The following is an 18,250-nucleotide window of genomic DNA, read 5'->3' as shown; positions in this document are numbered from 1 at the left end:
GGTTGGACACCCATTTTACACTCCATCAATGGAAAATAAACTCGGGTGGGGTGTAAAACGAGTGTCGGACATGAGCACGCCCCATTCCCGCTGGGCGGGTTCGGTTAAAATTGGGGCTGTAGATTATAATCAAAGGCCACTGATTTACAAAGTTTGCAAAAATATAGACACAATCACAGAATTCTAACCCAAAAATATTGGCAACACAAAACACAATTGCACTTATTCAAACTGCATAGATTAGTGGCCCTGATAACATTTTGTATGCTACATGGTGTAAAATGCTGATTCCTTCAACTCACTGTGAACAATGCCATGGGAGATCTGCTAATATTAAGGCTCATCCAGAAAGGGATGGCCATAACCAAATAAGGTGGCAATAATGGAATGACATCATATAGTAAAGATTCTGTCCTTACCCACCTAGCAATAGTGGATGTTAGAAAGGCCTGTATACAACGGACATGCAGCAATGCTAGGGCTGGTAGAGGCTTTTTAAAAATGAAATGTCCCAACCTGGAGAAGCAATTGATCAATCACTCTCCCCGCCTGCACTTTGTATTGGATGCTCCAAGTGTCAGGTGTTTTTTCCTGGCCTGGAGAAGATGGTCCTCTAAGCAACGATTCTCTGGGGATGACCCTCAAGAAAGACCCCTATTGGGGTTGTGTGCACCAAGTGAGCAACACTGGTACCTCAACTCTACCTGAGGTGCAAGCAAGTGTGGCCGCAAGCTGTGAACCCATTGCATATTTAAGAATGTTTGCATCATTTGTGTGTATGAATGCATTCTAGGTCCGAAAATGGAACCGTATGTCACATATGAAGAACAAGTGCCAAAAAAACTGGTAGAAAATGCTGACACACACAGGAAAACTCCAGGGGCGAAATATTGAGTCGCGCCCCCTTTGGAGCACTAACTTCGCCGGGGCGCTACTTTTAGTGCCCCGGAAAAATTAGTGCCCCCACAACTGAAATTGAGTGGTTGCGCCCCAAGAGGGAAGCGGGACGTTACTGGGGCCTCCCTCTTGGGGCGCTCCGATGGAATATCGCGGCGCTACGTGCTGGGGTATTGCAGGCCTTCCTCCCCTTCTTAAAGGGGAGCGGCCTTGCGCAGCGTGACCCGGGGCCCAGCTGGGCCACCAGGGATTGGAGTGCCGGCAAAGGCGCCCGGCACTCAAGAGAAGTGCCGGGCTCCTGGAACGCAGCCGACACTCTATGGGGGCGTGGGTAAGGAGGCCGGGGGCGTGGGTAAGGAGGCCGGGGATGGGAGCGGAGACAGGTGCCGGCAGGCAGCCAGCAACAAATATGCCTTTAAATAGCGCCGCCCCGGCCGTAGGTAGGTCCCCCTGACCCCGTCGGACATAGCGTCCGGTGGCAAGTCAGGGAGCGCTACTGAAGATCGCAGCCGGACCACGAGCAGGGTGCTGCACACGCCGATGACATCATCACTGATGCTGCAGCGCTGCGGGGCATTAACAGTTAGCGCCGCCGCTAACCTCCTGCTGAATTTCACGGGAGGCATTGGTGGCGCCACGCTCAGGTGCTAGTTCTTTTGCGCCCCGTTAGTGCCCTCTTAGAGCACTAACGAGGCGCAAAGCTACCAAATTTTTCCCCCCAGAGGCACAACTGAGTGCTGGGAAAAATGCAAAACCATGCATTTTCTTTTATTTAAATTAGATCCACAAACTAAGGCAGTTAGTGTGAAGCAATGCAGAGCTATCATGTATTCCAGTAAAGATACTTACTTATGATAACGATGATAATGAATGCACATATTGCTCCAAGTATAATCATCATCTGTAAGTATGACAAAAGAGAAATTAGGCAAGCAGCACGAATAAACACATCAGCGCAATATAAAGTTATATAAAACCAGATTTAGTTAATGTGCTTTAGTTTCCAAATGCATTTTGTACATTAATCATCTTTCACTTGCAGTGATATACATGAGGTAAAACTAAAGGGACAGTAAATTCTACAGTGGGGCCAATAATGTACATCTTGCTGCACGGTGCTCGGAGTGCTGTCGTGGTTAACACACGAATGCCAGGCAGCAGCGCAATGGAAGGCTGTGGTCTTTCTGTTCATTGCCACCATTTTTTTTGGACTTCAGTTTCACACATATTACATCACATCACGTCTGCAGCACAGGAGCAGTCCATTCGGCCCAACTGGTCTATGCTGGTGTTCATACTCACTCCAAACGAGCCTCCTCCCACCCCTCTTCCTCTAACCCCATCAGTATATCCTTCTATTCCTTTCTCCCCATGTGCTTATCTATCTTCCTCTTAAATGCGGCTATGCTATTCACCTCAACTACTCCTTGTGGTAGCGAGTTCCACATTCTTGCCACTCTTTAGGTAAAGAAGATTTTCCTGAATTCCCTATAGGATTTATTGGTGACTATATTATATTTATGGCCCCTAGTTTTGGTCTCCCCCACAAGTGGAAGCATCTTCTCTAAATCTACCTTATTAAATCCCTTCATAATCTTAAAGACCTTAATCAGATCAACCCTCAGCCTTCTCTTTTCAACAGAAAAGAGCCCCAGCCTATTCAGCCTTTCCTGATAGTTATGTCCTCTCAGTTCTGATATCATCCTTGTGGATCTTTTTTGCACCTTCTCCAGTGCCTCTATACCCATTTTATAATATGGAGACCAGAACTGAGCACAGTACGCTAAGTCTCCTTGCAAGATTTAGCTGGCAAAGGCCAAAGAAAAGGACAACAGGATCAATTTTTTCTCCCATTCCCTGCCAACTCTCTGAAAAGTCCTTTGGAAATTGGCACTCAACAGCTGTACACTGCTTCAGGAAACACTCCTAGGCCGCGATTTTATGCTTCGAGGCGGCTTGGGAGTGGGTCAGCTGCCTTCCAGGTTCCAGTCCCACCCCCAACTACATCCGGCCCACAGACGTAATTTTACATCAATTGGCCTTGTTAAGCCCACCTTGCAGGCTTGCCGGCCAATTAAGAGGAAGCCAGTGTCAGATGACGTCATTTGATGACATGTCATCTGCTGGTTTTCTTAAAGGGACCAGGCACAATTTTTTTTGACAGTTGATTTTTCAGTGTTTGACAGCATTGAGGTGCTGCAAACACTGACAATCACTGTTCCCAGGTGAGCTCTTGCACCCAGGCTCTCCAGTGACTCCCTCCTTAGGCTAGAACAGATGGCAGCTGCAGGTGAGGTTACAGAAGTGATCTGTCACTGGTGAGAGAGGTTCTCCCAATGAGGTGGGACTACACATACAATTCAAAACTTGTTACCTACAGAAATGCCTAAGTGCACTAAAAATGATTTTCCCAACATTTTCTTACCTCTGAAACTCACCAGTGCACCATTGGATCCTTCACACCACTTCGGCAGCTGTCATCAATGCATAAATATTACAGCAGACTCAACACGCCACACTTACCTGGCGTGGTGTCTGGATGTCAGGAAGCCCACAGTAGAAGTGTCAAAATTGGAAAAAGCTTGTTAACTGCTTGCAGTTAAGTGGCTATAATCCTCTTCCCACCGCTATGTGTCGGGTCCATGCGCAAATCGGGGACCCGACACTTGGGAAGATTGATTGGAGGCGGGTTGACAGCTGGTTTCCGACCCGCTGTCAATCGTTGCAATGTTGCCGGGTGTCCCACCTCCAAACCCGCCCCCTGAGCGCCGGCAAAATTCCAGCCCTAATTTCAATCATTTCTGGTTCCTCAGTGAGCTACACACTGGGCAGTTGCATTGGGTGTAGTACAGGCCTTAGGCCTCTGTATCCGTTAATGCAGGGAGCCATGCCCAACGTGCATCAATGTGACAGGTGTCGGCCATCACATCATTGGCCCCAGTGTGTTCATGCTGAGTTTAGAAATGTGGGAAAAGAATTAAGGTTTAAGTATTTACGTCAAGGAGAAGAAAAACATATTTTGAATCATGTTGATCCAAGGATATATATATGGATTGTATTTATAGAATTGATTGTGTGAAATTAACTTGATGGCTTGGCACAGTGTAATTAATATTCATTTTGAATAACATAACCAAACTTTTCTAGGTTATCGTGAATCACAAATTAAGCCAAGGCTGGCCACATCCCAACTTCCCCTGTACCTCCATCCCACATTAGTATTTATCTGTTGGGTGCTTAAATCACTATTTTTGTGCTATACTGCATGATTGATGTAGTGAAATTGCTACGTTTTAAATGCATTTCAAAACGCAAAGTATTAAATAATGCTCAAAATACACAATCAAGTAAAATTAGTAGAAAATTTATGGAATTAAAGAGTGAAGTTTTGTAACACCAGTGGGATTCACCAAAATTCTACCTGGTAAATTTGACAATATGATACATTTCTATTCATGGGGATTCTGTATTTGGATATTCACCTCCTTCAAAAGACTAAATAAAGTAGGCGGGGTCTATTACTATGCATATTATGCTTAGCTTGTTAAAAGGAATGGGCATGATGGCAATTCCATACATTCTTAGTGTATGTTTATATTAGTCAACTAGTGGAGACCAGGTGTTACTTTCAGGTGAAGTGGGCTTAGAGGGCAAGGATAATTGGATCATGACACAAAGACGTAATTCAGTCCCTGTTTTAAAGTCATATATTCTGTCCTTATTTTTATATAATACTGTAATTACAATGGGCCAGAATTCACTGTAAAAATAACAGTGAGCCTAACGGCGCTTATCGTTATTTATGCGCAAATCGGACAGCAACTTCAGGCGTGCACAGATGCGCAGTTAAACGTGAAATTGCGAAAGCTGCTGTCCAAGATGCACCGCTCCCGCCGTAAGCTGCACAAAAACGGCATCTCACCGTCTGGCTCCCCATTCAAAGGTATTGAACAGCGTGAAGTTCCTGTACTGATGTCGTAGATACAAACTAAACTCGGCACAAAAAGTTAGGGCTTGCCCATTCCAGTCTAAGTACCCTTTTTAACTGTGTGATAACTCTTAATTACTGCCAAACAACCTCGGTGGCACTGTAAAATAACTATTACAAGTATGCAGTCTCATTCCTTTAGATATTAATTGTTGGCGAACTAAACAAATAATTTTTTAAACTTTTTCTTTCTGTCTCTTTTTTCCCCTCTGAATCCAATCTTTCTTTCCCTCTCTTTATTTTGCGTTCTGTACCTGGTTTAACATTGAGCTCACTATTCTACTTTACACTTTCTGGTTCAGACTCTGCACTGTTCCATTAACAGCTTTTCAGTCTGATTGGTTAAGGAGATATATAGTTGCTTGCCTTTTTCACACAGGTCCCAGAACCCCTGTAGACGACGCTGCGCAGATTTGATATCCCACTTACAGCAACTTGCCGAGGAAAAGCTCATGGAAATTAAACTAACTGTTCATTGGTTATACTAAATTCTGGCCCATTATTATTTATAGTTAAATAGTAAAACTTACAGCAGTTTGGGAAGCAGAAAAGTAGAATTGGTTGAAGCATAGAAGTTTCTCTGCAGTACAGGCTGAGGAAGGCACAAAACGGAGGTGGTACAGCGCCATCACTGAGAGGAGGGTGGAATTACAGTGTGACTAGTTTCCATTATAAATGTGGATATAAAAATTTACTAGAATGGAAAAAATGTTGACACAAAAATGTGGCAACAGGAAGTAAGGTTTTTGTTGACAGGAAGTGTGTGCATAATTAAGATTGGAAATTTGTACACTAAATTTTGAAACAAATTTTTAGAAAGTGGTAGACGTAAACATGACTGTTTATCTCCTAACAACCTCCTTTACCATATATTCCAAAACACATGCCGTTGGATGAAAAAAAGCACAACCGATATTGTGAACTTTCTTGAAGACATTGATTGCAGTACTGCTACAATAATGCCGACTACATACTTACTATTGATTTAACTTTGACTATAGTCACTTAGATAATTATTGTCAACACAATTCCTCTTGGTAATATTCCTTCTTCCAAAACCCATGCATCAGATCTTAGTCAGGAGTGTGATGGAATACCCTCCACTTGCCTGGATGAGCACAGCTCCAACAACACTCAAGAAGCTCGACACCATTCAGGACAAAGCAGCCCGCTTGATTGGCATCCCATCCACCACCTTAAACATTCACTCCCTCCACCACCGGCTGCAGTGTGTACCATCTACAAGATGCACTGCAGCAACTCGCCAATGCTTCTTCGACAGCACCTCCCAAACCCACGACCTCTACCACCTAGAAGGACAAGGGCAGCAGGCGCATGGGAACACCATCACTTACAAGTTCCCCTTCAAGTTACACACCATCCTGACTTGGAAATATATTGCCGATCCTTCATCGTCGCTGAGTCAAAATCCTGGAACTCCCTCCCTAACAGCACTGTGGGAGTACCTTCACCACAGGGACTGCAGCGGTTCAAGAAGGCGGCTCACCACCACCTTCTCAAGGGCAATTAGGGATGGGCAATAAATGCTGGCCTTGCCAGCCACGCCCACAGTCCAGGAACGAATAAAAAAATCTTTGCCACACTTTGGTAAGGTTACCTTGCCTAAATTAAATCTTACTGTCGGTGTTACAGATAATCTGTGCAAACAGGAATTTGTACAAACTTTTACAAATCTGCCATTTGTACACATTTTATTGCTTGTACAAATTTTGTGTCACACTGAAAGTGCATAGGGGATGATTTTTCCTGCAGCAGTGGATCACCGGACTTGAGGATTCACAAAGGTTTGACCAGCCGTGACAATTTTTGCAGTGCTGGCACTTGATTGGTGGAAAACTTTGGGGGATAAATTGAGTTGCGCCCCCTTTGGGGCGTTAACTTTGCCGGGGCGCTAAAAGTTAAGAAAAAATTAGCGCCACCGTGTCCGAAATTCATCGGTAGCGCCCCAAGAGGGAAGTGGGGCGCTATTGGAAGCGCTCCGTCTCCCTTTTGAGCTGCTGTGAGGGAATATCGCGGCGTTATGTGCTGCTAGCCTTCCTCCCCTTATTAAAGGGGAGGGGCCTTGCACAGCACAACCCGGGGCCTAGCTGAGCCACCAGAGATCGGAATGCCGGCAAAAGAGCCCGGCACTCAAGAGAAGTGCTGGGCTCACAGAGAGTTTTATCAAATGAACTCGACACCATTAAATGCAATATCTTGCCTAAAATACTAAAAATTAATTTGATTACATTTAAAATTGTCTTATATATACTATTAGTAAGAGGCAACTTCAGGGCTCTAATGTAATTTTGAAGTTTAAATGTCATTCATAAAATGCTGACATTTGTTCTTATGGTTTATATTAATGCAATACCGTCAATGAGATTATACAGTTGAAATGTATTCCTTATTGGGTTTTATTTTATAAACCGAGTATCTATACCTTAACACAGCATTACACATGTGGTATTAGATAATTTAATATTAATTTATATCTTTTAACCTTCTGCCACATTGAAAGCTGTCAGTCCGAAGGCAGATTTATAGCCCCAGTAACATTTGCTGCTGTCAAGTCCCACACATTTTGCTTCCTGGCACCGCCCAGTTTTATAGCATGTAGTATTCTCTTGGTTCAAATGGCCTCACCTTGCAGTTCTTCCACCAATACTTCCTCTTCAGCTTAGCAGCACTTGTTTCAAATTGTGATGCTCCGGCTTGGAGAGCATCTGCACGATCATCAAGCTCTGACAGCTTCTGATCTCGTTCGAGGACTTTGTCCACATTCACTCGCATGATGTCCACCACCTGGGAAGAAGAGTCCGAGATTACATTTCACAATTCCAAGCTCTAAGCTAGGTTTAATAGTCTAGATAGTTTTAATCATTTCATCAAGAGATCCACCAGCAATTTTCTTTCCCAGATTTTTTTTTTAAGATCTCCTCCATCCCACTTTAGAAATGTTCTGATTGCAAGAATATATATGTGGATTAGATATAGGAGGACAGTTTTCATGGTAACCCAGTGTCCTATTGTAAGGTGCATGGTTTGGACACACCTGCCTTGAACGTTACTGAACCTGGCTGTATTTCTAGGGTCAGCCTATGTGGAGGCAGTACTTAAAACAGCGGGAGACCAGGCAGCGCAGACCTAATTGGAGGTGGATTCAGTGGAGTCGGTACTTAAAACAGCGGGAGACCAGGCAGCGCAGACCTAATTGGAGGCGGATTCAGCAGAGTCGGTACTTAAAACAGCGGGAGACCAGGCAGCGCAGACCTAATTGGAGGCGGATTCAGTGGAGTCGGTACTTAAAACAGCGGGAGACCAGGCAGCGCAGGCCTAATTGGAGGTGGATTCAGCGGAGTCGGTACTTAAAACAGCGGGAGACCAGGCAGCGCAGACCTAATTGGAGGCGGATTTAGTGGAGTCGGTACTTAAAACAACGGGAGACCAGGCAGCGCAGACCTAATTGGAGGCGGATTCGACGCTTTCCAAAAAAAAAAGGAGTGATGTCACAGGATAGCAGGTTGGTGACTATTAAGGTTTTTTTCCCCTCTATTTTCTCTCTAACCTAGGACAGTGGTTTAAACTAGGTGCAGGAAACTACAAAGTACTGTATTAAATTTATAGCTTAACTAATTAAACTAATTAATATAACTATAATTAATCATTGAATAAAGACTTTAACTAATTAAATAAATAAAATAAGGCTAGACTAAGATAAGGCAGGGCAGGTTGTGTGTCTGGACTGCAGTGTGTGGGAGTTTGTGGACAGCGAGACTGTCCCGAGCAAACATGTCAGCAGCAGATGTCTCCATCTCGAATCTCTCCGGCTCAGAGTCATTGAGCTGGAGTGCGAGTTGGAGACACTCTGACACATAAGGAAGGGGGAGGAATTTCTGAACAGTTTTATCCAGAATGCAGTCACATCCCAGAGGAAAGCAAAGGTTCAGGAAGGGGAGGGTGTGACTGCTAGGGAGCTGGATAGCGGGGATTTAGGAGAGGTTGAGAAGGAAGTCCCGCAGACACTGGTCCTGTCCAACAGGTACGAAGTACTGGCTACCTGTGAGGACAAGAAGATTGCAGGGAGGACAGACACAATGCAGACCAAGGCACCGTGGCTCAGAAGGCTGTCCAAGGGGATGAAAAGCAGAATAGAAATGTGGTAGTGATAGGGGATGTCATGAATCTTATCATTCATGAAGAAATGACTCATGAAATAACACTGGGCGGCCAGCTGCTGGCGCCGTCCAAGGAGTATAAATACTTGGGCGTGGGCCCAGCTTTCCCAGGATGTTTTTGTAACCAGGAACTAGAGATGTAAACTAGAATCTCATGGTTGTAAAACAGTTGATTAAAGCCGTGTTTTATACTCAAACCAAGTGCTCAGTAGTCTTTTTACATCAGGGGACTCTATAATTAAGGGGCTAGATAGTGTCCTCTGCAGCCAAGAACGAGAATCCCGAAGGGTGTGTTGCATACCCGGTGCCAGGGTAAGGGCGCTCTCGTGGCAGCTGGAGAGAAATTTGGAAAGGGAGGGGGTAAATCCAGTTGACAAGATCCATGTTGGAACAAACAACATAGATAGGAACAGGGAGGAGGTCCTGCTGAAAGAGTATCAGGAGTTAGGCTCTAAATTAAAAAGCAGGACCTCTAGAGTAATAATCTTTGGATTATTGCCCGAGCCACATGCAAATTGGCATAGAAGCAGACAGATCAGGAGAATTAACATGTGGCTAAAGGGCTGGTGTGGGAAAGAGGGGTTCCTCTTCATGGGACACTGGCACCAATTCTGGGACAGGAAGGAGCTGTACCGATGGGACGGGCTCTACTTGAACCAGGATGGGACCCGGTCCTAGCAGAAAGGATAAATAGGGAGGTGGCAAAGGCTTTAAACTAGTAAGATGTGCGGAGGGATCTACAAGCAATGTAACCAGCCTAATTATAAACAAAACAGGAAAATAGAGCATAGGAAAGAATAAAGTAAGGGAAGACATTAATGGCAAGGGAATAAACAGAGTTATAGAACAAGAGTCTAAAAAGATAGTTAAACATAAAGTGAGAGGAAATCCTCTTAAAAATGAGTTAAACTGTCTGTATAGCAGTGTACACAGTGTCCGTTATTAAAACAGGAGAGCTGGAGGCAATCATGTGTTGCAAGAAACCAGACATAGTAGGGATTACTGAGACATGGCTATAGAAAAATCAGGACTGGGAATTAAACATTGCAGGGTATAACATATTTAGAAAAGATAGAGCGGGAAAAGGGGGAGATGGAGTAGCTGTACTTATTAGGAATAACATAATGGCAGTAGAAAAAAGTGACACAGCTATCAGCAAGACAAAAATAGAATCCCTATGGATAGAGATAAAAGATAATAAAGGATCATTCACACTAATAGGTGTAGGCTACAGACCACCTAATAGTGGAAGGGAGGTGGAGGAAGAAATATGCAGATAAATTAGGGAAATGGGTAAAAAACATAGAATAATAATCATGGGGGATTTCAACTATCCCGGTATTAATTGGACAGAAAATGTAGGTAAAGGGGATAAGGGAATGGAGTTCTTACAATGTGTACGGGACTCCTTTCTAACCTAATATGTAAAAAGCCCAACAAGGGAGGATTCACTATTGGATCTAGTAATGGGGAATGAATCAGAGCAGATAAGAGAAGTAAAAGTAGGGGAACATCTAGGCAATAGTGACCATAATGTAATACGCTTTAAGATGATAATTGAGAAGGACATATGTATAACAAAAACCAGGGTAATAGATTGGAGAAAAGCTGATTTTGAGCAGCTGAGAATAGAACCTGGGAAAATAAAATGGGCAACAATATTGGTAAACAACAATGTAGAACAACAATGGGAAACATTTAAAACGGTGTTCAACAGAGTGCAGGAAAAATATATTCCGCTAAAAGGAAATAACAAACTAAAACTAATGAGACTTCATGGATGAATAAAGCCATAAGGGAACAATTGAGGGTAAGGAAAGAGGCCTACATTAAGTAAATAGACAGCAGGGGAGTGCATGATAAAGGAGCATATGAAGAGATTAGAAGAGAAGTCAAAAAACAATTGGGAAGGCAAAGAGGAGCTATGAAATTAAATTATTAAGGAACATAAAACAAAATAGTAAAATATTTTACAGGCACAACAATAAAAAAGGAAGGTTGGGATGGGAATAGGGCCATTAAGGGAGAGACAGGATAATACCACAGGTAACGATAGAGAGATGGCAGAAATATTAAATAATTATTTTGCTTCTGTATTTACCAGGGAGATAGAACAGGTGGACATGAGATTGGATTAGATTAGTAATGAGATAAGTGCATTTAAAACAAAAAGAGGGGATATATTAAATAAACTAATCAAACTCAAAGAGGATAAAACCCCTGCATCCTCACATTTTAAAAGAATCTAGGGAAGAGATAGCAGAGGCATTACTACACATATTTAATAATTTGTTAAAAAAGGTGTAGTGCCAGAGAACTGGCAGATAGCTAATGTAATACCTATATTTAAGAACGGGGATAGAACATGTCCAGCGAATTATAGACCAGTCAGCTTAACATCGGTGATAGGAAAAATAATGAAATCCCTACTAAAGGAGAAAATAGAAGAACATCTAGAAACCAGAAACATAGTAATGAATAGTCAGCATGGATTTCAAAAGGGTAAGCCTTGCTTGACCAAGCTCATTGAATTTTTTGGAGAGGTAACTGAGAGATTAGACAATGGTAAGGCAGTAGATGTAATTTATCTAGATTTTCAAAAGGCCTTTGATAAGATACCTCATAATAGACTGATGAACAAGGTCAGAGAATGCGGAGTCAGGGGACAAGTAGCAGAATGGATAGCTGGCTGGCTTCAAGACAGAAAGCAGAGAGTAGGAGTAAAAGGTAGCTATTCACAGTGGCAGAAGGTGGGTAGTGGTGTTCCACAAAGATCAGTGCTAGGACCACTGTTGTTCACAATTTATATTAATGAATTAGACTTTGGAATCAAAGACACAACTTCTAACTTTGCGGATGACACCAAATTGGGGGGAGTGTCAATATTAAGGTGGACTGCAACAAATTACAGGAGGACATCAATAAACATGCAGAATGGGCATATCATTGGCAAATGAACTTCAACACAGATAAATGTGAGGTATTACATTTTGGTAGCATAGTGTCAGCTGTGGCTCAGTGGGTAGCACCCTCGCCTCTGAGTCAGAAAGTTGTGGGTTCAAGTCCTACTCCAGGGACTTGAGCACATAAATCTAGGCTGACACTCCAGTGCAGTGCTGAGGGAGCACTGCACTGTCGGAGATGCCGTCTTTCGGATGAGATGTTAAACCGAGGCCCCGTCTACTCTCTCAGGTGGACGTAAAAGATCCCATGGCACTATTTTGAAGAAGAGCAGGGGAGTTATCCCCGGTCTCCTGGCCAATATTTATCCCTCAATCAACATAACAAAAAAACAGATTATCTGGTCATTATCACATTGCTGTTTGTGGGAGCTTGCTGGGTGCAAATTGGCTGCCGTGTTTCCCATATTACAACAGTGACTGCCCTTCAAAAGCACTTCATTGGCTGTAAAACGCTTTGAGACGTCTGGTGGTCGTGAAAGGCGTTATATAAATTCAAATCTTTCTTTTCTTTCGGAAGAATAAGGAGGTCACTTTTAACTTGGAGGGTGCGAGTCTAGGTGGGGTAGAGGAACAAAGAGATCTCGGAGTACAAATACACAAATCACTAAAAGTTGCGACACAGGTTAGCAAGACCATAAAAAAGCAAACCAAGCACTCGGGTTTATTTCTAGAGGTATAGAATTGAAAAGTAGGGAAGTTATGCTAAACCTGTATCGAACCCTGGTTAGACCACACTTAGAGTACTGCGTACAGTTCTGGTTGCCATATTATAAAAAGGATATAGAGGCACTGGAGAGGGTACAGAGAAGATTTACAAGGATGATACCAGAAATGCGATGGTATACATATCAGGAAAGGATGAACAGGCTGGATCTCTTTTCTCTTGAAAAAAAAAGGCCAAGGAGTGACCTAATAGAGGCCTTTAAAATTATGAAAGGTTTTGATAGAGTGGATACAGAGAGAGTGTTTCCACTTGTGGGGACGAGCATAACTAGAGGCCATCAATATAAGACAGTCACCAAGAAATCCAACAGGGAATTCAGAAGAAACTTCTTTAACCAAAGAGTGGTGAGAATGTGGAACTTGCTACCACAGGGAGTGGTTGAACCAAATAGTACAGATGCATTTAAGGGGAGGCTAGACAAGCATATGAGGGAAAAGGGAATAAAGGGTTACGCTGATAGATTTAGATGAGGAAAGACGGGAGGAGGCTCATGTGGAGCATAAACGCCGGCATGGACTGGTTGGGACGTATGGCCTGTTACTGTGCCATATATCTTATGTAATCCTATATAACCTGGGTGACAAGGCATAGTTCCAACCTTTCTAATGGGCCTAGAGGAGATTCTGTCAAAGCAGAAGAAAATATCAGCACTCAGTCATGTCAACAGCTGGGTGCCATGATTCAAGGGGGAGACCATGGAAATCATGCTGCAGCAGGTGCAGCAGAGGAGAGGCATCCTCTGGCTACCCATCACCACGATGGCTGTAAAATCAGCTGAAGAGTGGGTCAGAGGACATAGCAGGAAAATTGCTGATGATTTTAATGCGAGCAGCACTGTCCCGAGGACCTGGGGCAGTGCTAGAAAAGGTTCAGTGACCTCACCAGGACCTCACCAGGAATGACAAGGTAGAGGACTGCACTGTTACCACATAGTTATGTCGTTCAGCAACTGTTCTTGGCATGAAGTGTTCCATTACATCCAGACATTCTTACAGTATTTGGCTAGCTTCCCATAGCGGCACTGGTGGAGGTGCCGACCTCTGGATAAGACATTAAACCGAGGCCCCGTTGGCCCTCTCAGATGGACGTAAAAGATCCCACGGCACTGTTCGAAGAAGAGCAAAGGAGTTCTCCTTGGTGTCCTGGCCAATATTTATCCCTCAACCAACATCACTGAAACAGATTATCTGGTCATTTATCTCATTGCTGTTTGTGGAACCTTACTGAGTGCAAATTGGCTCCTGCATTTCCCACATTACAACAGTGACTACACTTGAAATGTACTACAATGGCTGTAAAGTGCTTTGGGACACCCTGAAGTCAAGCAAGGCGCTATATAAATGCAAGTCTTTCTTGCCTATTAGACGGTAATGTACACTTCCCAGCACTACTGCCTTCAACAGGAACCTCAACTGTACAATCCTCTGCCAACTCCTTCCATGTACAACAGCTGCACGATGCATGATCCTGTCTTTACAACACCTGTGGATATCACCCTGATATATATGGGTATCTGTGTATGTCATGCTACCAGTGTCAACTACTCAATGCATGCTACTGGTTTTGAGAGAGAAGAGAGCACGTAACGCAATAGAGAGAAGGGTACAGGAAGTGGACCAGAAAAACTGCATCGTCTCACCACTTCTGGGGATATCAAGGCTGTGGAAATGGTTCAGAGAGGGCCACTCGATTGATACTGAGGTTAAGAGCCCTTACTTATCAGGACAGGCTGAGCAAACTGGGGCTTTTTATGCTGGAAAAGCTTAGTCTTCAAGGGGTTATGATTGAGGGCTTTCAAATAATGAATGGATTATAATTTGTCCAAGTGGATCAGTTATTTGAGTTGATAGGCAGGGGAGGAGTAGGGGGCATCAGTACAGTTAGGTTCAGTGCCAGAAGTGCTTCTTACATTGGGGTATATTTTCCTCCATTTGCTAATGTAAGCAAAACAAATTCAGTATCAGCATAAAGCAGAAAAACAATGTCTTCTTCACTGTGGATAAATGCAGTCAAATATATTCTGCTGGTCATGTAGTTTTTAAGGGTAGGCTTTAAATATCAGTGTGTTTTACACAGACAGACTATTTCAAAAAGAATTGAAAATACAAGTGTTCTAAAAACTTAAAACCTCTATGAACCCAGCAGCAAAAAAATTGAATTTGTTTTCATATTAATTACAAACAACTTGCATTTATATAACGTGGTTAATGTAGGAAAACATCCCAAGGCACTTCACAGGAGCACAATGAGACAAAGTTTGGCACCAATAAAATGTGAATATTGAAACCAGATTTGTGTTTGTAATCTATTTATATATTCTACATACATTTACATTATATATGAATTGGGTCTGTGTGCAGATAATAGTTTACAGCAAGATTTATTATTGTCAGATTCACCAACTCACATGGAAACATAGGGCCACCTAATGGTCAACTTACGAGAATGGCAAAATATAATGAAAGATTTCAGTGCAAGGTTTCCTATGCAGCCCATTCATTACTGTGCGAAGATCATGCCAAAGGAAAACTGCTTTTCTTCTTTTCGAAATATGGAAGGAACATTCAGGATGGAGGCAATTTAATTTGTTTGGAAGGCGAGACTGAGAACACGGCAGAGTGTGGGGCCAGACCTTTCTTCCATCCCTTCTTGAAAGACTAATCAGGTGACATATTCCCAGGCTGCTGTCAACAGTCTGTAATCAGAAAGCCCGTGGTCTGCTCTGACTTATCTTGGCCTTTATAATACGTGCCTCTGGTGGCCTAGCTTACATTGAAGCTTCACTGCATGTGGAAATTGGCACAAGTATTTCCATGTAGTACTCAGAACTAACCCTGCTCTACAATTTTTCCACTGCCTCAACCATACCTTGGGAACACCCACATTTTCAAGCATTTGTAACATTTACTATTGTTACTCAAGAAAAAGGAATCAATCACGTCACAAATGTTTTTTTAATACCAGCCTGCTAATGCAATTCCTAGAAATATGTTCCATATTGTGGATCAGCTTGATCAAATGCCATTGGATTTAAGTTTCCTTTTCCGGAACCCAAGCACAGTAGGATGGAACCTACCTCGTCCACCTGAGCCTGTGTTTGCTGCAGCCTCCTGTTGCTGGTCGTGTTGACTGGTTGCGTTGCTCCTCCATCTCCAGGGTTTGCTGGCCCACCTGGAGGTCCTCCCGCAGCAGGAGCAGCAGCAGCTTGGGTTGGGGCAGACCTACAAGCCAAAGTTAAACAAGTCTCTTGTTAACTATACAGTACAGCAGTAAGCATATCAAATGTACGATAAGCTCCCTGTATTAGCAGCTATTTAAAAAAAAACATGTTATATAGCAGGACATATCAGTCTTGAAACGGTAAGGCTCTGCTGGTGTTCAGAGATTGGCCAGCGGTGAACATGTATTGGGGGCGTTTTGCAGTGAAGACAACCATCAGCCAAAGGGAGGCCGCAATGCTGACCAGCCTCATTGTGAACCAAGAATTATTATAAGGTCCCATGTTGAAATTCGATTTCATCTGGGGAGCTGTGCCCCACTTTACTCATAATAAAATAGATGCATCACCAACCCACTGATCGAGCCTGCTGAAGTTGGATTCTTAAAAGGTAGGTTTCAGTTCCAAAAGTTGACTCCAAAGTTGTCCTATTTTTTGGAAGAGGCATTGACATTTGGTTGCATTTTGCTCCCTGCATTCATTTCTTTTGCTGTGGCAGGTGTCATAATTCTGGAGCAGGAACAAGATTGACCATAGAGAGGGTGACATGGTGTTGCTTAAGGCAGTCCAACTAGATCTGGTGGTGGGTATCCAGACCAGTGGAACATAAGGTACACTCAAATCGGAGGTCAGCAGGTTTGTAGGTGTGCAAGTGGGAACTGAATGAATACTTTTGCTGTTTATTTTTGAAATATACTTATATTGTAGAACTTTCCTTTGAAATTTGCTTTTTTTGTGAGTATGACACATAAAAGTCATGGTGATGAGTATTGAGCGGTAGAATTCTTGTGTTGGCCAAAGGTATACTTGGTAGGAAAGAGTATTCAGAGATAAATGGACTTGGATTTTGAACTCAGAGTGGTTAAATTCAGATTATCCAAATCCTTATCTGTTGTTCGGGTAAAAAGACTGTCACACAAGTCAGACTTCTCAGTCTACCATAGGTTCAAATGCATACTGTTACCAGGGGGTAGGACACGGACACACAATTAGCTCCCCTTCCCTGACCTCCATGCACAGAACTGTCTAGGAAAAAATGATGCAAAACCCACCAAGCCATCATGGAAAAAGGGTGCAAATCAAAATAAACCACAACAATCCTCTGCCCACCAGTGAGAAATAATCCCAAAAAGAAAGCAAAAAACAGCACCTGTCTTTGCCTCAGCAACAGACCCTGCCATTTTTATAAAACTATTTTTTTTTTACTGCTCACTGAAGTGAGGAATGCAACACATTTTCATTTTTGGTCCATCCTGGATGTCAACCTTGAGCACCCCTGGCGCAGTCCAGAGAGATGCAGATACTCTGTCCAGCAATGTGGTTAACCTCAATCCCAGAAGAAAAGCAGAGGTGAGTCTGTGCTGGTTTCAAGCCCACACCCCAGAAAGGACAATGTGTTAACCACTGCGCCACTTGTTTACCCTTTGAAGGCACTGACATTGGTGATACACTTTTTTTCTGTTTTCTCAATGGAAGCCCAAATCAAATTGGATCACATTTGGATCTTCCCAAATTAATGTCCCAAAAATGTCTTTATTTTCTCAACTCAATTCAGTGATCAGCCTGTAATATATTACAAAGAAGTGTTGCCAGTTGGTAACCTCTACATTTTGATTGGCTGGTGGATTACTAGTATAATATGCATGGATATATTCTTCCTCCTATAATATATGGTTTATCATTTTTCCTACTTTATTTACTGGAGGCATGTTGTTATTAAAATGCACCAAGGGATAGGTGGGCTAAATGGACCAAAGGTCTTCTCCTGCCCAAAACGGTTATGATTCTGTTCCGAACGACATTGCAAGCCCATTGGTAGCCTCACAAAAGTGTGAAACATTTCCCTCATAACCATTATAATGTGCACCACTAGAGGGCACTCCAAGCTAATGAAGATTCAAAACGCCCAGTATTGGAAGTGAAAGATGGAGCAGCCTCTGGACAAGATTTTCGAGGACAGGATTTGCACCGATTGCCCCACTGCTTTCTTTAGGTGGTAACCATTCAAGTTCATGCTAGGAGGAAAAATTGTTTCATCTGCCAGTTGCAATTATCATTTGGTAAAAATCAGGCAGCAGGAACGCCCAGCTCAATATGAGATCTTTTATTATAAGAATATTGACAGCAGAGTTATTAGATATTGATGTATGTGCAGTCACATCAGCATTCATTTGTTCCTAATCCAAGGGTTTCCGAGATTTACTGGGCACACCCATAGAAATATAAATCCTACCACTAGAGGGCACTCTAGCCAAGAACTCAGACTGATATCTTTTATGCTAT

At 43.0% G+C, this 18,250-nt stretch overlaps 1 protein-coding gene across 2 annotated transcripts in view; it reads right to left on the bottom strand.

The window, feature by feature from the left end:
• The window catches only part of LOC147115881 (vesicle-associated membrane protein 3-like), a 179,393-nt gene that overhangs the window by 8,272 nt on the left and 152,871 nt on the right, over positions 1-18,250 (bottom strand). Inside the window, exons 2-4 of one of the 2 annotated variants that reach the window (XM_085990524.1) lie at positions 15,827-15,971; positions 7,532-7,690; positions 1,747-1,798 (exon numbers count right to left, since the gene is read on the bottom strand). In XM_085990524.1, the coding sequence (XP_085846650.1) occupies positions 1,747-1,798; positions 7,532-7,690; positions 15,827-15,971 (356 nt within the window). Of the gene's footprint in view, positions 1-1,720; positions 1,799-7,531; positions 7,691-15,826; positions 15,972-18,250 lie in introns of those variants that run through there. The other variant, XM_085990523.1, reaches the window with a different exon arrangement.

Source organism: Somniosus microcephalus, chromosome 6 (genome assembly GCF_052327205.1).
Source record: "Somniosus microcephalus isolate GS21.2 chromosome 6, FLI_Smic_1.0, whole genome shotgun sequence".
In the NCBI taxonomy this organism is placed as follows: Eukaryota; Metazoa; Chordata; class Chondrichthyes; order Squaliformes; family Somniosidae; genus Somniosus; species Somniosus microcephalus.
The sequence above is the reverse complement of the archived record's forward strand: the minus strand, read 5'-3'. Positions and strand labels throughout refer to the sequence as shown.